General features: G+C 34.5%; 1 protein-coding gene across 3 annotated transcripts in view; it reads right to left on the bottom strand.

Moving 5' to 3' along the window:
• Positions 1-20436, bottom strand: part of LEKR1 (leucine, glutamate and lysine rich 1) — a 155569-nt gene extending 135133 nt beyond the window's left edge. Inside the window, exons 1-3 of one of the 3 annotated variants that reach the window (XM_016143430.2) lie at positions 19764-20436; positions 16817-16906; positions 6160-6374 (exon numbers count right to left, since the gene is read on the bottom strand). In XM_016143430.2, the coding sequence (XP_015998916.2) occupies positions 6160-6374; positions 16817-16864 (263 nt within the window). In that variant the 5' untranslated portion in view covers positions 16865-16906; positions 19764-20436. Of the gene's footprint in view, positions 1-6159; positions 6375-16816; positions 16907-19763 lie in introns of those variants that run through there. The other 2 variants (XM_016143435.2, XM_036219152.1) reach the window with 2 other exon arrangements.
• Between the last annotated feature and the right edge of the window lie 1141 nt (positions 20437-21577).

Below are 21577 nucleotides of genomic sequence, written 5' to 3'. Positions count from 1 at the left end.
ACAGACAGATTCTGAAGTTTATATGAAGAGGTAAAAGACAGACTAGCCAACTCCATATTAAAGATCAGCATGACTGGAGGACTCACACTACCTGGCTTCAAGATTTACTATAGAGCTACAATAGTCAAGGTAGCGTGGCACTGGTGAAAGAATAGACAAGAGATTGATAGAACAGAATAGAGAGTCTAGAAATAGACCCCCATAAATACAGTCAACTGATCTTTGGCAAAAGAGCAAAGGCAACACAATGGAGTAAAAATAGTCTCTTTAACACATGGTGCTGAAACAACCACATAAGCTTGACTTCATTAAATTTAAAAATGTCTGTTCTGCAGAGGAGAACGTCGAGAGAGTTGGGAGATAAGCCACAGGCTGGGAGAAAATATTTGCAACAGTCCTTTATCAAAGAACTCTTATCCAAAATATACAAAGAACTCTTAAAACTCAACAAGAAAATACACAATCTGATTTAAAAATGGGCAAAGGACCTGAACAAACACTTCAGCAAGAAATATATACAGACAACAAGCATATGAAAAGATGTTTAACATCATATGTCATGAGGGAAATGCAAATTAAACAATGGGATATTATTACACACCTATTAGAATGGCCCAAATCCAAAATACCAACACCACCAAATGCTAGTGACAGTGTAGTAACAAGAACTCTCATTTGTTGCCCCTAGGAATGCAAAGTGATAGAGCCTCTTTGGAAGACAGTTTGGTGATTACTTACCAAAAAAAAAAAAAAACCCCAAAAAACAAAAAACAAAAAAAAAACCTATATTTACTGTATGATCCAGTAATCAAGTAACCATACTCATTGGTGTTTACCAAAGGAATTGAAAATGTATGTCTATGCAAAAAAAGGTGCACATGGATATTTATAGCAGCTTTATTTATAAATGCTAAAAGTAGAAGCAAGCAAAATGTCCTTCAGTAGATGAATGAATAAACTATGGTACATCTAGACAATGGAATATTGTCGTGTGTTAAAAAGAAATAAGCTATCAAGCCATGAAAAAACATGGAGGAAACTTAAATGCATATCACTAAGTGAAAGAACCTAATCTGAAGAAGGCTACATATTATATAATTCCAACTCTATGACATTCTGGAAAAGACAAAACTATGGAGGCAGCAAACGGATAAATGGTCGCCAGTCCTTAGAGGGAGGGAAAGGACAAATAGGGAGAACATAGGAGATTTCCAGGGCAATTTAACTATTCTGTATGATTCTACAGTGGTGGATACCTGGCATTACCCGTTTGTCAAAGCCCACAGAATGTACATCAAGAGTAAACCCTAATGTAAACAAATGGATTTGGGGGTGATAATGATGTGTTAATGTAGGCTCACTGACTGTAACAAATGTATCACTGTGGTGTGGGATGCAGATAGTGGGGGAAGTTGTGGGTGTGCAGGGACAGGAGCATCTGGGAACTCTGTCCTTTCCACTAGATTTTGCTATAAACATAAAACTGCTCTAAAAATTAAAGTTTATTAATTTTTTAAGTCAGTATAAAACATTTGTGAAGTGTAAGAATATAAAATATAATTTTAAAAATCAAATATTAGAAAAAATTGAAATAGCTCCAGAAAAATATTCTCTTATTAATATATATAATCAAAAAAGATAGGTTCTATATATCCCATCAATTTAACTTTGAAATGGCTAAAAACTGACAAATCTATATTCATTTGGAAGACTTTAATATTCCCTTATGATTTGTCAAATGAAATAGTCAAAAATAAGTAAAGAAATATAGATTTGAATAGAACATTTAACCAGTATAACTTAATGGATCTATTAAAAACTATGTCCCTAAAACAAAGAATATGTATCCTTTTCAAATAGCTATGAAGTATTTCCAAAAAACTCACTGTTTATTAAGTTCTCGATAAGTTCTTCTAAATAAGTCACATTCTCTGTCTACAGTGGAATAAAAATGAACATAAACAAAAAGATAGCCAAAAAAAAAAGCCCACAATCTATCCACTTAGAAACGTAAAGATATTCTTCCAAGAATTTGTTAGATGAAAAAGTAAATAGAAACTGAACTTCTATCTTATTTAAAAGTAAATGAAAACAAAACACTATTATCAAAATGTTCGTTGTTTCCAAATCTTGTTCCCACAGGGAAATTTGATAACTTTAAATGGAATTACTAGAAAAAAGAGAATAAAAATAAATTAACCAAGTCTTTGATGAAGTAACTCGTAAGAAAAGTAATATTTCTAAAGGATAATAAATAAATATAAATAATCGTATAAGTTAATGAAATAGAAAAGAAATAGGTTTGATCTATTAAGCTAAAATCCTAGAAAAAAGTTTTCTCCCTTCTTTATGCTTCACTCACTCTCTCCTCCTTCCCTCCCTCAAACACAAATAATTAACCCCAAAAAAGACAGAAGGTAAAACAGATACAAAGGAAAACTTTTAAATAAAAAGATACTACATATTACTAAATACCAAGAAATTTAAAATGTTAGGGAAATGCTTGATTTTCGGGGAAAATATCAATTTCCAAAATTGATTCAAGAAGAGGTAAAATCCATAAATAAACCAATAATTATAGGGAAACATAACAGGTCATCAAAATTCTACTACCCAAAAGAGATAAAAGGCACATTTTTTATGAAGGAGATCTTTCAGAGCGGCAATGTGTTACTCAAAATATCTGGGGCACACAAAAGATGGCAGCTTTCTTAACCTTTTTTAAGAGGCTAGTATAAGCCAATCTTTATAAAGAAAACTAAAGGCCAACCTCACCTGAAAACATAGATGCAAAAAGCTATGTAAAACACTAAGAAATTAATCCAGCGCCATATTACAAGAATACTCTTCATAAACTATTTCACATATAATTAATAATATGGGCAATTTTTTAGTGGTACAGAGACAAAACACATTTTATTTTAATATTTATATATTTATTTTTTACCTTCTATTTATGATGAATGATGTTGTCCCACTTACTATTCCCATAAAAAATTTCCTTTATACACACACACATATTTAAAGGGAGTATTTATGGGAAAGTAGTACAGAGTGTTCCTAGCTGTGTAAAAAATTGTGAAGAAAGTAAGCAATTACATAAATTAGGGAACCTTGAAAAACATACCATAAGCAAAATAGCTTTATATCAAAAATGCAAGTATAGCTCCATGTCAGAAGATCTATTAGTATTATTTACTACTTTAACAGATTAAAGGAGAAAAATCTTATGATCATCCCTATAGAAGGTGGGAAAGCATTTATTAAAATTCAATAACTATTCCTAATAAAAAATAAGCCTTAAATATCGAGAAATATAAAAGTAATTCCTTTGATAAAAAGCATCTTTCAGAAACCTATATCAAATATCCTATTTAATACAGAAATATACTGGATGGGTTTACGTTAAATCAGAAATAAGACCAAGATGCACTCTACAAATTTACTATCCCACACTGTTCTAAAGGTCCAATCCAAGTTGAAGAGACAAAAAGAAGGGGTAAGGGGTGAAGAGGTTTAACTATTAGAAATAAAAATGCAATACAGTTACTATTTGCATATAATGAGACATATAAATATGTGCATGTGTATATCTATCTATATATATAGAATATATTCAAGAAAATGAACTAAAAAACAGATACAAACAATAAAAGAATTCAGTAAGGGAGGTAGATACAAAATCAATATGCAAAAATCAATAGCATTCAGAAAAATTAAAATGTAATGAAAAAATACCATTTCCAATATAGACAAAAATTATAAGTGCTGGAATTAAATTAATATGAAATGTATAAGAAAATTATAAAACTTTATTGAGGAATTTAAAGAAGACAAATTCATAGGTATAGATAACATTAATGGTTACCAGAAGTGGGGGTATGAAGTAGGTAAAAGGGTTCAAATATATGATGATGGATAGAAACTAGATTTTTGGTGGTGAGCAAGCTATAGTGTACATGGATATCAAAATATAATGTTGTACACCTGACATTTATATAATGTTATTAACCAAAGTTACCTCAATTTAAAAAAATAATAATAAAATAAAGATAGACTTGAATAAATGGGAGGAAAATGCCATGCTCCAGGATAAGTTTCAAGATTATAAAGCTGTCAATTCTCAAGATGTCAAATTGCTCTAGAAAGTAAAGGCAACTCCAATCTAAATCATAATACAGAATGTTTTATGGAATCCGATAAGCTAATTCTCAAGTTCATCCAGAAGAGAAAGTATATTAGAAAAGCCAAGATAACCTAAAAAACAAAACAAACAAACACTTATTCTACAAAATATCAAAACATAATGAAGTTCAAAGGGTAGGGCTGACCCATTCCTGTGCACCAAATATTTGCGTCCCCCAAAAGTCATAAGTTGAACCCTGTTCCCCAACATGGTGGTATATGGGTAAGTAAGGCCTTTGGGAGGTCATAAGGGTGAATGAGATTAGTCCCCTTAAAAAAGACACCCCAGAAAGCTCCCTTGCCTCTTCTGCCATGTGCAATAACACAAATTAAATAATAAAATAACACTTTTTCATTCAAGAAAAAAGTGAAAATTTGAGAAAAATTAAGAAGATTCCAATATTAACAAGAAATAGGAAAATAACCACTTTATAACCTATTGGCCAAATATAAGTTAATGCTATCTTCTGAAAGGACAATTTTGTATAATATCAATCGAAATTTTTAAATTGGCATTTACTTCCTTTCAGTAATTTCACTTCTAGGAATTTATTCTATGGAAAACATATATACACATAAATATAATTTTAAATATGATACATAATAATAAATATTAGAAATAATCTAAATGTTGAAAAGAGAAATGGTTAAGTAAATCTGGCATATTCTTAGTAAGGAAATGTTGCAGCAGTTATGAACAAGGTAGATCTACATACATTAACATGGAACAATTTCCAATATATAGTTAAGTAGCAAAAGTCCCACAATCATATGTTAAAAACTAGTCTATTAAAAGATAAATATTTTTAAAATTACATGGATTATATATAATACATTACACATATTAAAGAAAGATATCTGTAATACAGTAAAAGGCATGATGAAGAATCTAGAAAGAGCTACAGCAAACCATTAAAAGTGGTTTTGTCTCCAATAAGAAGAAAGCATAAAAAGAGACTTTCTTGCTTTTTCTTCTATAGACTTGTTTTATTTGGTGTATTTATGTACTTATATAATACAATCTTTTGTTAAAGAAAGTGTGCATAAGACCAAACAAAAGATTCTCTGACAAGCAAAAACCCTCCAAATTTAAAATTCTAAACTGAATACTTTAAATTTTTTATTTTTTCATTCGAATAGTATGAAATACTTTATTATCAGGTCTGAAATTTAAAACACTATAACATAATTTTCCTGGTAAAGAACTAAGAAATTTTGGGCCTAACTAACATTTAATGTAATTATTAAAATCTGTAATAAAATTTAATAGAAGTATTTAATCCCAAGAGATTTAAGAAAGTTTGTTTTTAAAAAGTCATGATATTCATTAAATTTATTAATTCAAGGTTTTTAAACACAAACTGTCACCATTTTAAATGGAGAAATATTCATTCAAAGGAAAAAGGTAAATCTAAAAACCCTTCTATAGAAGTGTCTGTACCAGCTCACTGAAGTGTCTTTAGGCAAACTAAATTGTTGATTAGATTTGACAGCATTAGGAACCCATTGTTTAATTTTATTTCAATTTCAGTGACTTCGAATCATGTACCAATTTTAATGTTTTGAAATAATTTTCAAAACATGAAAATCTTGTCCTATAAATCTAAATATTCAAGGCCATTTAAAACAAATGTTAGGTATCAAAAACTACCAAAATTTACCTGATTTTTCAGACAAATCTTCCTAATGATAAAATTAAAATATATATCTTGAGAAACATAAAACTTAACTCATCTCAACAGTTACTGAATTAACTGGTTTTTAATCATTCAGAGGGTAAATATATGCTTCAAAGTATGCTCAAACTATAATTAATAATTATACTCAGTAATTATTAATAAAAAAAACTCAAATGTATTAAAGTATAAATTATACCTAATATAGAGAATTCTAGAAGAACACTGAAAGCCTATATATTTTCTGCACCTTACTTTTAAACTAAATAAATGACAGAAAAAAATAACATATTCCAACCTTTCTGTTTTGGATTCATTGTCAATTTTGTACTGTTCAAAATCTTGGCTAAGAGACTGCAGCTTTTCTTGAAGCCTCTTTTCACGTTCTACACTTCCTTGATAAAATTTCATCTCTTTTTCCATCGCTTTCACTTTTTCTTCCATAGCTTTAAACTCATGAAGTATTAGATAGCTGACTCCACAGTACTTACAAACTTTTTCTTCAGGGGGCATCTAGAAAATAGAACATATATTTACTAAAATGATATTTTTTAATTCTGAAAAATAAAGTTCAACTGAAGATGTTACTGCAACCATGTTGCTCAAATAAAGTAAATGCATACTGTATTGTCATGAAATAATAATCATAACTGCCTACATCTAGATAAAATTGACTCTGCATGAAATCTGGGAATTAGAAAAGCCTTTCAGAGTAATTATTTCTCCATGGTATCTCTAAGAAAGATTTACTCTTGAAATATTTTCCATAAAATAAAATTTAAAATGATGAAAATATCTTTAAGATGATTTTTCCTCAAAGTAGGAAGAAATCACTGGCCCTTCACTACCAACTGCACTTGACCCTGAAGATGCCTCTTGGCTTTTTCAGATCTTATTTTCCTCATTCATAAATTAGGGCATTGGACCAAATGAACTCTAAGTTCCTGTTCAGTTTTAACATTTTATGATTTTTATAGAATTTAACATTTTGTCATAAAACCACAAATAGAAAAAACTCTTTAAACTTAATCTCGTCTCCCTAAATTAGTTCTTTTCCTCTCAGGTTGTTATGGTTAAATTCATTTCATAGATTAGAAGACTACTGAAGTTAAATAACCAGTTGATAGGTGGAGAAGGTCTTCTTAAAACCAGCACCTACGCCTGTGACCATTTGTATCATATTTATTATCTACAATGTGTATTTAAGCTAAATTCTCTTACTTTCTTCAGATATAATGTTCACATATCTCTGGTCAACATTAGGGCAGTGAAAAGTAGAATTTTAGCAAAGTCAAGGGAGAAGTGATTCTGTGTCAAGTACATAAATATTCCTCAAGTAGCCTCTACCTGTTTTACTGTTCACGAAAGAAAAGAGACAGCTTCATTAAATATTTGCTCCAGGGCACTAAAGTGAAAACAATACTTGGATTATTGGAGGAGTGTTTACTCTTAATACCACCTCTCTTAAGACTAGAAATGGCTCCTGTAACTAAGAGTGACACCTATCAATGCTATTGCATAAGGGTGGGTTGGAACAAAATAATAAATTTTCTACAGGAAAAATGTTCTCATTTAAACTCAAATATTAGAAATCAAATGAAAAACCATAATGCAGCAATGCAGGATGCAGATGAATGAATGACTCTATCACTCTCTGATGGCCACTGATACCAAGCTTAGAGATGTTTTCTCATGCTGACCCTAAATCGGCCTCTCTGAAACATCCACCAGTCCTAGACATCCTCATAACCATGCTGAACAACCCCAAGACTCTTTATGTTATTTGAAGACAGCTATCAAGAACACTCTGTATCTCTTCTTCTCTAGGTCAACACTTCTAATTCCTTCAGCTGTTTCCTGTATGACATAGTTTTGAATTTCTTCTTCACTCTAGATAATTTTCTCTGAACTTGCTCCTGTGTTCTATATCTGTTTCAAACTATGGTGCCCAGAATTGAATACTTCAGTGTGGCTGGTCTCACTAAAACGGAATAAGAGAGGCCTCAAACTTCCCTCATTCTAATATCTCGTTAGTGGTATCATTAGTAATATCTTCTAAAGCAATCTTAGATTACAATGATCTTTTGTATTTTTAGCATTCATATGTTGGTATTATATACTATAACTGCAATTTATATTAAATGAGGCCCCCTATTTAAAATAATAATAATAATAAATACTGCAGTGCAAACCACATCTCATTTTCTATTGAATATACCAATCCATTACTTCCAACGTTTTTTAGAGACCTACCTTCCTCAGTTCTGGCTGCTCTGTTTGGTAATATGGAAAAGGACTGGACATCATACCCAGAAGAACCAAGCCCTAAGTTGGAATGAGCCCACTAGGCCCATAAGTGCTGAAGATACAGGCATTTAGGAAATCTTTGTAACCAACCAAAATTTATTCATATCGTCTTTAAGAATATTATGACAAAATTTGCCAATGCCTTCATAAAATTCATATATTCTATGCCTACTACAGTTTCTAAACCTGGTAACTATAGAATCCATTAATTAAAAAAATGTTAAATATGACAACGTTGAGGATAGGACTCGACAGCACATCACATCCCCTTGGTTGGTGCTGATCCATTACTCAGTACATTTCAAGGGCAGCTCTTCAACTGGTTATTATACTACCTCATTATCTTTTTCACCAGTTTATATTTATTCATATTGTTTTTAGGAATATGACAAAATTTGTCAAATGCCTGCAAAAAGTCCATATATTCTATGCCTATTAGAGTTTTCAAATCTAATAACTCTACACAAAATGGAAAGGCAGGACCTACTTGCTTGTTCTCTCGATGAACACAAAATTGGTCCAATTTTATTGGTACTCCAATATATCCTCACAAATCATCCTTTGATACTATATTGCAGAATCTTGCCTGGCATTGAAATTGAGTTCACTGGTTGTAATTCATGGTCATTTTATACATGGAATAACATTTGTACATTGTTTTACTCTCTACATATCCTCGAAGATCACCTAGAGTGGCTCTGCAATCCCATTCAAAATACTGTCAGTCCCCAGTAATATAATTCATCTGCATCAAGAAACTTGAACTAATTCAGAGCAGATGAGTATTTTCTTACAATCCCTTTGCCCATCTTGAGTTTTGATTCCTTCTCATCAATTTGAAAATTATATTGCTTATTCCAAGGCACTTTCATCCTTAACCTTTTGCCTATTAATCACAGTTCTCATCCTGATCCTGGCAAAGTACCCTATCCTTATTCTAAAGAAAATTATTGCAAGGTGGAGCTTATTTGCAGTCTGATGTACAAAACAGAAATAGCATAAGCTTCACAGTTGTGAAAGCTATTAGAATGTTATTATACCACAGCGATCATGGGGGAAAGCTAAAATAAGTGAAGCAATACATTTTATAGAACAGGTCTTCTGGAAGTTCAGCAAAGAAAGACAAAACATGGTATCATTACGATCTAGGAAATAAGATAATCAAATTATAAAATAATAGGTCCATAAGAGTAGTCTCCAGATTTCATCTCATATAATCTGAATCACTGAGTGATCTATGCTCAATAAGTACATTGAACAAAAGTTTTCAGTGCTATTAAACTGTAAATAATTTTCTGTAAGTAAAACTACAACTGAAAATATGTAATAATGCTTTCGAATTCTTAGTGTCTATATGGGCTAATTACTTAGGACATTTCTGTGAAACTTGACAAGATATGAAATACTATAATTGTGCTTCCAAAAGAAGTAAAAGTTATCTGGGGTTTTGTGTGTGTGTGTGTGTGAAATATAATTTGTGTTTCATCCTTATAACTTGGTGTTATACAGTCTCCTCGTTTTTTAAGTAAAATAATGACATGCTGTCATTCTTGACTAAAGGGCTATCATTAGCAGGATGTTTTTGCTTCCTATAAGATGTGCTTTGGAGGAGGCATTAACAAATGCAGTATATTAAACAGATGCCTAACCGTTTGAAAATAAATTATAAAATAAACTCAGATGTAGTGTTCGTACTTCTTAAATTACAGTTATTTAATATAAAAAATGATGCAAATTTTTAAAAGGTTAAATTAGGCTTCAGATCCTTTTCAATGCTCCTGTCTGTGCTCCAACTAGAAAAGACATTCAGTAACCTCCTGCTGCCTAACTGAAGCATTCTCTACTCCAAAAAATGTTCCTCCTTTCTTCCTCCACCCATCCCATGCTTTTGATAATTGGATAAGGAGAAAAGAACCCGATAAACTGTCCCATAAAGGTAAAGTAACAGTAGTATGAAATGATTAGCCTTCCTAGAGGATGTGCATTAAAAATACGCCTTTACATAAAACAATGAGTGTCTAGCTAATGAATTTTACTGAGATTGAGAGAAACATTTTAAGACAGGACAGTTGATCTTTTGAGCCACAGAGACCCCCTGACCATTTCATAAGGTCATTGGGCCTCTTCTTCATCAATAAGTCAATCTGCTGCACCACCAATTTAAAAATCAATTTGGTAAAGGAGCACCTACAAAACCCCCTACACCTGCATTATACTGAATGATGAAAGATTGAGTGCTCTTTCCCTTAAGATAAGGAACAGGCAAGTATATCCACTCTCTCTGCTCTTATGCAACATAATGCTGTATGTTCCAGCCAGAGCAAGAAGGGGAAATAAAGTGCATACACATCAAAATGGAAGAAACAAAACTGTCCCTATTTGAGATAGCATGATTGTCCACATAGAAAAATTCTAGGGAGTCCACAAAAAAACTCCCAGAACTAATAAGTTCAACAAGGTCAATGAGACAAGATAAACACAGAAAAATCAACTGTATTTCCATATACTGTGTGAACACATGGACAGTGAAATTAAAACATAATACCAAAAATATTGCTCCAAAAAATGAAATACTTAGATGTAAATCTAACATAACACGCACAGAAAGTGTATGCTGAAAAGTACAAAATGCTGATGTAAGAAATCAAAGATCTAAATAAATGGAGACACATACTGTGTTAATGGGTTTGAAGACTCAAAATATTAAAGATATCAATTCTCCCAAAATTTATATATAAGTTTAATATAATTCATATTAAAATTCTAGCCAGATTTTTTTAGACATAAATAAGATTGTTCCCAAATTCATATGGAAAGGCAAAGGAACTAGAAAAGCTAAAACAATCTTGAAAATGAAGAATAAAGTGAATCCTTTTACCTGATTTCAAGACATACTGTACTGCTACAGTAATCAAGACAGTGTGGTGCTGGCAGATGGAAGACATATAGATCAATGGAATAGACCAGAGAACCCAAAAATAAAACTACATAAACATGCCTAACTGATTTTTTGGCAAAGATGTAAAAGCATTTCAACGAAGAAAAGATAGCTTTTTTTTTTAACAAATGGTGCTGGAACAATTGGATGTCTATAGGATAAAAAAATGAACCTCAATCTAAACCTTACACTCTATACAAAAAAAATAAATAACTCAAAATGGATCATGGAGTTAAATGTAAACATAAAAATGACATTAGATGGAAAAAGCCTAGGAGAAAATCTTCAGGATCTAAAGTAGACAGAGTTGTTACACTTGATACCAAAAGCGTGACCATAAATGGAAAAACTGATAACCTGATTTTGATAAAAATTTAAAACTTTTGCTCTGCAAAAGACCCTGTGAAGAGGATGAAAGGATAAGCTACAGATGGGGAAAAAATTATTGCAAGTCACATATCTGACAAAGAACTGGTATCTAGATTATCTAAAGAGCTCTCAAAACTCAACAGAAAAAAAAATCCAATTAAAAATGGTCAAAAGACAATAAGGAACATTTCACTTAAGAGGACATACAGATGCCAAATATGCACATGAAAAGATACTCAACATCTTTAGCAGTTAGGAAAATGCAAATTAAAACCACAATGAGATATCACTGCATGCCTATCAGAAAAGCTAAAATAAAAATAAATGGCAATATTAAATGCTGGTAAAGATACAGAGAAACTGGATCACTCACACATTGCTGGTAAGAATGTAAAATGGTACAGCCTCTGGAAAGGTTTGGCAGTGTCTTCAAAAACTAAACATGCAACTACTGTACAACCTAGCAATTACACCCTTGGGCATTTATCCCAAGAAAATGAAAACATATGTTCACACAAAAACCTATATGTGAATATTTATAGCAACTCTGTACTTAATAGCCAAAAATGGGGGTGTGTGGGAGGGAACTCTGATGTTCTTCAACAGATTAAACAAACTATAGTATTTTCATACCATGTAATAATACTCAACAATAAAAAGGAATAAACAATTAATATAGGCAACAACCTAAATAAAGCTCCAGAGAATTACACTGAGTGAAAAAAAACCCTACTCCCAAAAGGTTACATAGCAGCAGACAAAGGGGTCAAGTGTGGTCTTGCTGTCTAGCTCATGATTCCATTTATAGAACCTTCTTGAAATGACAAAATTATTGGAGACCAGATCATTGGTTGCCAGGGATCATGGATTAGGGGTTGGAGAAGAAGTGGTAGAGTGTATGAAGGGGGCGGTTAAGGCGAATGTCGCTATAAAAGGGCAACAGGAAGAATCCTTGTAACCAAACTGTTCTATATCTTGACTGTTACCAAAGTCGATATCCTGGTTGTGATATTGTAGTATAGTTCTGCCAGATGTTACCATTGAGGGAAGCCGAGGGAAGGGTATATGGGATCTCTTGGTATCACTTCTTACAAATGTATGTGAATCTACGATGATCTCAAAATAAGAAGTTTAATAAGAAAACAATAAAAATAAAAATAAATCTAAGACTAAAATACCAAAGATTAATCCATAAAGAAATTTTATTGAGCAATTTCAAGAAATGTTAGCTTCATACATAAATTATACGTAACACATCCAAGCTTATCTGCATGCTTCCAAAGTATATTTTTCCAATACCTATTTTTCCCCTAGGAAACCTAACCTTAGTAAACTCTATGATTCTCTATGGTCAGCTAGCAAAAGTATTTTGGACAACCACAAATGCATTTTTTTCAAGATTCATAGTAAAATTTTTAAAAACTGTTTTCCTAATGAACTATCTTAGGTCATATATTAAGCGAATAGTCATTAGGTTTTAAAACTGTAATTGCTTTAAGAAACAATACACACACACACCAGACACACACAGATACACACACACACACACACACACACCATTTTTCCAGAACGTTAATGTTATATTTCTATGATCATTTTCTCTTTCTTCTTCCTCTACTTTAACTCAACACAAAACCTGACCCTAGCCACAGTGGCCCAAAATGACCTGGAAAATTAGGTTTATTTTTTCTGGCAATGACAATCTGTGCTTGGAAATATAAAACTGTTATTCTGAATAAATTTCAAAGTTTCAAAGTACTAAAATTACTACACTGAAACAGGACAAAATGAGCTGTTACTGCTAGGGAAAGGGATTGTTATCCCAGAAAGAACAGTGTGCTCTCCAACCCCTGCACTGCCACTTCTGTTTCATAAAATAAACAACTCCGGTCTTTTTATTTTACTTTGTGTGCTGCGGTAATAAATATCTCCTGAAGCTAAAATCCTATTACAAGTGTCCATTTTGTCACCACTTAAAAGAGAGAGAGAATTAGCTTTACTTTTTGCAAAATAACTGATTTTCCTACTAATTTCTTACACTTTTGATTTCTGTGTATGTCCCTAAGCAAAAACAGCAAAAGGAAAGTTGTTTATTGCTTTTTTCCTAAAAAGGGGAAGTGCATATGTTTCTAAAATGGGTTGACATTCAGGAGGGAAAGAAATATAGAATTATTACTTCGCTGATTTATAAGAATTGATTTAGTTTAAACTGTGGCAATAAAATCCTAAACACAGAACTGTATTATCATTACAAGTGCATTCTGTTTTCAGAATGCTGGATGAAAATTCTAGAAAAGCTGTTGGTTATTGGAGTTCAGAGGCAGGTAGGAGTCTAGAGAGACAAAAGATTTAAAACTATGGTCTAGGTACATATGGAAGTAACCTGTAGAGTCTAGTAGCAGACAAAGGGCACGAGTGTGGTCTTGCTGCCCAGTCCATGGGCCTATTACATTTTGTGCCATTGGGGAGATGCAAGACTGACATGTGTTTTATGCTCAGTCAGAAATTGTGATTAAAAGCAAAAATATCTAGGAATGGGAGTCAAAGATTACCTTATTCTTTCTTCCCTACAGTTCCCTAAGAAGAGACCAGGGGGGAGATGATTTAAGAACCTTAGCCTTCTAGTCGGGCAATGGATTCTCTACAATAGCTTATTATTGTGAGCATTCTTCTCCACACTTTCCCTTTGGTGGCCATCTTTCCTACCGCCTCTACTTTTTCTTGCAACATTTCTACTACTACCTATTTTGCTATTAAAAGCACAGCATAGCACAGTATTTCTCATGTTCTTTATTAAGTATTTTTTCATGTAATTTACTAACCACTCCATTTCCATATCATAGAGAAAAAGTAAGGAAAGGAATAAAGAGAAGGGCTCCCCTCACATTCTCTTCCCGGATTTCTATACTAACCTTCCTTGTCTACACACAAGACAAAAGAAAAAAGAAAAAGAAACACAGCAGAGGCCTCTCTAGAAAGAAGAGCTAGCATAAAACTAACATGGCAAGTTAACAGAAGAACAAGGGGTGTGGAATGGGGGATAGTCTTTAAAAAATGTTTCTGTCACTATACAGTGATCCACACACTGCACATCCTTTTTTTACCTAGTAATGAAAAACAATTTCAAGCCATTATAAAAAAATTATTTGTTTTCATTTTAATGATGAAGTTTTATTAAATAATTTGAATCCACAGTACTCCTATTACCATTATCAGCTATATATCTATTTAACATGATTCTGTACAGAATGATGTATGCAAGCTGAGTAGATAGATATATTGTCTGATCACTATGCAATTTAACAAGTACGTTATGAACAGTCTAGATGAATCGAACATAGTTAAAAAGTTATGGAAAACAAATAACTGACTTATTCTTAGACTGTGCTTTTAATAGGCTATGGGAAGCATGTACGCATTTAGGTTATAATAAAGTACACAGAATAGTGTCTGGTACATAACAGGCACTGGATAAACATCTGCGGTATAAATGTATCTAACTTGGGTCTGAAAAAGTGCAAAACTGCACTTTATATTCTAAACAATAAGCAGGACAAAGGCTACAATCGGAATACTTGTCCAGGGCCTTTATGCAGCTGAGCTACTCCTGGTGTTCCCACTTCTCTGCACTGTATGGGCAGCTGCTTGCCTTTCTTGCTTTGAGAATGTAACTGTAGATTTATGAAATGCTTGATTTCAGCATTTTAAAACAATTTCTTATAAAGTACCTTGAACATGAGAAAAAAATTCTACAACTCTCACAAAAACCTTGTCAAAATAAATACACACTCTTTTAAATATTTAAAACATTTGCATTGCTAAACATTCTCTAACTTGGCCAGCTCTTTCTCACCAGTAAGCTTCTGTTCCCTTGGCCTAGCATACCCTCCTGCCTGTCTATAGAAATACTCCACCTTCAAGGACCAGTCCCAATTCCAACTTCTGTCTAAAGCTTCTCCCTTGGCCATCACAAAACTCAAGGATTCTTCCCCCCACCTTCTCCTTTCTCAGAGAAGATACTATCATATATAGATTTAAATTATATATTGTCTTTTAGAGTTATTATTTTATATTATATGTCATCTTCTTGATGAATGATTGGGATATGAAGCATGGGTATTGTTTCTTGCAGATTGTTTTGTTTTGCTTCTTTTAATCTCTAACACACAGGTTAGTATATGGAAGGAACTCAGTTGTGGGAGAGAAGAAGGACATTCCATGTCTACCAACACATAAAAGCACCATTTCTCAGGTAAGTATAGCACAGCTGAGCTCTTTCTGTGCTTACTGTCTCTTATACCTAACTTAAAAGGTGAAGCAAATTAAATGTAATGGTTGAAAAGGTATTTTCTGGTAACTGGACTTCCCTTCCAGGTCCTGTGGGGGTTGCAGTTTACATAAATCTGAAGAACACGCAGTAACTGTAAGCATCAAGTAAAATCAATGGAGTGGTTAATACTAATACACAGCCAAAAGCAACATGCACAAAGTATAAAAGCATATCTGAGAGTTGACTGCAATTTTTAATTAAAAAGTAATGAATTGGTGGTTAATAGAGTTGACTATCGCTTTACTGAAAAACCTGAATGATTAATAATAGCTAAGGTCTGAGGTTTTAATTCACAATTTGTCAGATTCAAAGAGATATTTTTTAAAATATACTGTTAGCAATGTATGCACTGCCAAACTAAACGTGTCAGGAATGCTTTTGCCTAAGGATAGCTATGAACCGGGAGGAGAGGAGCACGAAAACTGTGAAGAGGAATTGTTAATGAGATTAAATGAGATTACATGAAAGAGCTTAAAACAGTGACTGCTACACAGTAAGTGCCAATAATTAAGATGAAACTGAAATAAACCCTTATATAGAAAGAGACTTAAAAATTTAGCATCATAAATTTTGGCATCAACTAACTGTAATTTCTGTGGTGGTTTACTACTAATTATTTGTTTTGCAAAATTTATAGAATAAGGATCACTTAAAATTTTAAAGATTTATTTATTTCAGTTAAACAAACAACCAAACAAACAAACAAAACCCCCTTTTTTTCCTGATAAGCTGCTAGAAAAATATCTAAATATACTATTTGACATTCGAGGGCTCCACAAAACCAGGTCAAATACTGTGCTGGAATTGCATATCTGCCTTCTTTCACAGGCCACATATTCTGCACTGAACTGAATTCCACAATTCTGACAATTAGGATTATTTCTTTCCCCATTCCACCAATTCATTGCAGATGCCCTCATCAAAATAAATACAAAACCTCTGAATTCACTCCCCCAGGGTTTAGAATTATCTGTTAAAATATTATGCCGTAATAACAATATAATATCATACCTTTTGGATTTCTTCAGGTAACGCATGCATGGGAATGTGACGATCCATAATTTCTCAAAAAATACTGAGGGAGTGCTGAAGCAAAATTATCTAAAAATATTGATGGCAATAGTCAGAATTAAAATAATGCAAAAAATTTCAAATTGAAATGCATAAACTCTTGGGAATATTCAGGGATGAATAAGGGTTATAACTGTTTCAACAAATGTTTGTTTCATCAACTCGAGTGGGGTTTTATCAAGTTCTTAGACCAACAGAACTGGAAAGGCCTATAAAGAGAGACTATTGACAGAAATTATACTCTCTTCCTTTAGAAATTAATAGTCTAATTGTAATTTCTGTGGTGGTTTACAACTAATTATTTGTTTTGCAAATACAGAATAAGGATCACTTAATGTTTTAAACAGACCCACTTATTTTAATTAATTTTTTAAAGCAAGTTTTCTGAAAAGCTGCTAGAAAAATATCTAAATATGGTATTTTAGTTCAGCACATAAGAAAATCAATTATGATATGAATGCTGTTTTGAATAATGATGTAGAGAAAAAATATTCAGTTAGCAGATTAAATATGATATGCAGGCATTGAACAGGAGAATCATCAAAGCATGAGAAGGCAAGTTCCAATTTTACCTATAAATGAACATTTATGTAATTTTTATGAAGATATTTTTAACAGATTTTCACTTTATAATAAAAGAATTCAATATAAAACAATATCACTACTTTCATAAAACTACGCAGGATGAATGGAGGAGTACTTTGGGTTCTTTTTTATTTTTTAATCTTTCCCAAATATGGAGAAAGAACAGACAGTCCAGTTTCATGAGTGAGATGTTTATATATACCCAAGCAGTGAAGGGCAGAATGGGGGCTGCAGAGTAAGATGATACGGGCACAATTCCACAGCGGGGAAGAAGGCCTGAGGCGCAAAAGCTATGGACGAGAACAGTCCAGGAGTTCAGGAAAGAAAAATGTCTTGGTATAGGGAATTAATGAAGGCTTTCTGATGTTGTTTGCTTCTGATCAGGGCAGGATTTTGATAGAGAGACTGGAGAGGCATAACACTCTATCAGAGACAGCAACTTCAGCCATGCCAAGGTAGCAGGGAAATTATAGTTGACAAAAATTCCTGTAGTGGCAGTATTTTTTTAAGTTGTGTAACCATTGGTAGAAGAGAGGATTCCCTATTCCCTCTAAAACAAGCACAAAGCCCTTGTTTTAATGAGCTGCTGTTGAAAGCAAATAACCAATGAGCTATCTTCCTATATATATGGGGTGTGTGCGTGTGTGTGTGCATGCATACACGAGCGTGTTTGGTAAAGTTAACTGGAGTTAACTCTGGGGGTAAAGTTAACTGACATAGTTAATATAGGCCCACACAGTCAAGTACATAAAAATTTGATGTTTGGCAGACCATCACCACAATGTGGAAAGAGCTCATTAGTCACAGAAGGCTCATTATTCTAATCTCTACCATTTTACAACGGATTCACCATCAGTAAAGTAAGATGGCATCAGCTTAATTAAACTCTATTGGGAGCGGAATTTCTCTTGAATTATCAACTAAACCTCCTTTTTAAAATTCCACTCACAAAATTATTTGAGAGCATGGGTCTACTGATCGTGTAAACAAGGAACCAGTGGAACAGTTTTCATTTAGTACCTTCATTGTCTGTAAATCTAGTCCAACTTTGTGGCCTTACTATACCAAGAGGGGGAAGAATTGGCAGGTTCTGCTTACCGAGGAAAAATTAAAAATAAAATATCCTGCCAACAGGATATTTATTATTGAATATGCATTTAACCAGACTGAAATGCACATCACAGCCAATCTGTTAATGAGATTACAAAGACCTAAAGAAATCCCATTCTTTTTATATGGCCAGGCAGATACAGTCCATTACATACATACACATTCTTAAGATAAATGGTAACTGTCCTCAACACAGCTTGCTATACACTCTTTCATACTTCGTTTTAAATTCATCTGGTAAGTGAAGTAGCCATCTATACTAGCTAATTGCATTTGTTCTAAGGAATGGATATCTCTATAACAAAGAAGGTAGTTACTAGAAGTAAGGCACTTGGCTAAACTCCCAAGGAAATATGGAAATAGGGAACTATATTCCTTGTTTACATTGTAAAGAAATGGCTACCAGGTCAAGAAAAACATTCTGGTTCTTAAGGATTTGCATACGCAATTTTTTTTTTAAGATTTGCATACATATAAAGGAATAGTGGAAGCGTTCACAAATTAGAAGTTTATCAAGGAAGGGAGGGGGAAAACGTGCGTGTTTTATCAAATGAGTCCCTTTTATTTTTTCACATTACGCACTTGTAGACCGCCCTCTGGCAAAGGGTGCGGTGATAACTGGCAGCAGTTACGTCGGTATTTGTGAATCTGCTCTCTAACAGAAACGTCCTGATTGTTCACTTCCGATTCCCTTTCTCACACCAGTGTCACGTTAGGCCATAAACTCATGTTTAGCTTTCAAGCCCTTCCATAAAGAACTATTCCCTTGGCGTGGATCACCCACAAATGAGCAGGTCATGGTCAGGTGAAGCAGGAGTTCTTGTCCTAAGACTTTCCTGAAGCAGCGGAATTTTCTAAAAAGAAACCAACTGCAAGGGCAGCCAAAACTGCCAGAAGGGTTTTGAATTCTGTCCCTTTCTAACCCCATTCTTTCGAGACAGAAGGGGTTGGGGGTGAGGCGGAGCCGCGCAATCCAGGGAAGAAGGGGATGCTTGGGCCAGCAGGCTGGCGGGAACCAGGCAAGGTATGCAGAAGGGGGCGGAGGCGAGGTGCGGGGCCCCATCCCTCTGCCGCGGCGTCGCGGCTCAGCTTTCCGGCCCTCTCCCCGGGTGCGAGCACGCATCCGCTGCGAACTGCGTCCGGGGTTACCGAGGCATCCAGGGGCTCAAGGAAGCGGTTCGTTGTCTCTCACCTAGACCTCGACTCCACCCGGTGCGAAACGGCTTTCCCGGTCTCCCGGGAGACCGTGCTGCACGTCGGACTGACGTTAGAGCGCGGTGACGTCACGGCCTACGCTTCTCGCCAACGCGGAAGCCGGGCTCCCCTGCCCTGCCCCGCGCCCCAACGCCCAGCGGAAGCGGGAAAGCGCGTGGCGGGATCGCAGGAAAGGGCTCGTATTACGCGCGGAGTGCTGTAAGAGGCAGGAAAGGGGACGCCAAGGGTGAAGCGGGAGGGGGGTGGGAGGAGCGGGCTGGAGTTGTGGTTGCGACAGATGGGACGGAGAGAGACGTCCCCTGCCCTGTGGCAGGTTGGAGAGAGACCTTGTACGGGGTGGAAGCCTAAGCACGTCTACTTCTCACCGCTGGCCCTAGAGCCCGTGTGGAGGACACAGCAGTGGGCAATTACTGCCCTTGAGCGAAAAGAGGAGAGATGCCTGGAAAGGTCCTGGGTGTAAAAGGAAGCTCGTCTCAGTGATTGCAGCGAGGCCGAGTTAATTGGAAAGGCACTGGTAAAATTTCCATCCTAGTCCAAGAGTAGTCAAGACGAAGTGCTTAGTTCAAAAATTATCTTGAGACCCCCCCAGTATACAATTTATAAAAGGCTGTCCACCCTTACACGTGACTTTCTCTTATTCATATAGCAAGTATTTGTTGGTGTCCTACCATGCGTCAAGCACTACTACATACCAGATGGGGTGAGGCTCAGTGACTGACTAACCCAGGCAGGGGCAGCCATTGGTAGGATCTGCAGGTGACTCATTCACAGTTCAGATATCTCCTTTTTGAGAATTTTATGAGGTTCAAAATGCAGCTCTTCCAATAAACAAAATAATCATTGCTCGCTTTCAGGGAAAGAGACTTGCTACTATTGAATGAAGTAAAGCTGAGTAAATACAAAGAAAATTCAGTAAAACTTGTAGATTTAGAGAAGTGATCAAATGATGCAGAGCATTGCTGGAACAGTAGTCAGACTGCTGATTGATAGGTATTTGTTAATAAAAGTGACAGCATGAAGTACTGAACACTTACACAAGTCTTGTTCCTCAAAGCACTAAAAGCTTTGGAAACAGATGTATCCTGCACACTTTAGACTGATACTTTTGTCCCAAAGCCTACCACTGACTTTCTGTTTATACCCCCTCAAAGAGACTTTTTTTTAATCTGGCAAAGAAAAGCATAATTAGAGGATTGCAGAAAGGATTAAGGGGCACAGAGGACAGCCAACGAAATGGTCAAGTACAGCATGCTTATGAGAAGTGCAAAGAACATTACAAGCTATTCATCTTCAGCATGCTTCTTTGAGCGACAATGAAGGTAACAATGGGAGTTTACATATAGGGCACACACACACAGTTTATCTAGATTCATTGAGTGTATATCTGGAACAGGAATTGCACACCTAAAACAAGATTACTCTGTTCTAAGGCTAGTTGGGCTAGTATGATTATTAGCAATAATGTCTATTGAGTACTTTGTGTATGATAAGGAAAGGAAACTTTAAGAATGGGAGAAGATCCAGCTGAAAGGCTGTAAGTCATTCTGTGTTTTAATTTCATCTGTGAATATTCATCTCTACATTGGCCTTGAGACCAATTTTCCTTCCACTTAATGCCCCTTAGACCTTTACTGTCCAATGAGATAGACACATGTGACTAGTTAAAATGAAATAAAAACTTACACTCCTTTTTTGCACCAGTTTTCAAGTGCTCAGTAATTACATGTTGCTACTACATAAGACAGCACGTATATGTAGAACATGTTCATCAAAGAAAGTTCTGTTGAACAA

Source organism: Rousettus aegyptiacus, unplaced genomic scaffold (assembly GCF_014176215.1).
Source record: "Rousettus aegyptiacus isolate mRouAeg1 unplaced genomic scaffold, mRouAeg1.p scaffold_m13_p_4, whole genome shotgun sequence".
In the NCBI taxonomy this organism is placed as follows: Eukaryota; Metazoa; Chordata; class Mammalia; order Chiroptera; family Pteropodidae; genus Rousettus; species Rousettus aegyptiacus.
The sequence above is the reverse complement of the archived record's forward strand: the minus strand, read 5'-3'. Positions and strand labels throughout refer to the sequence as shown.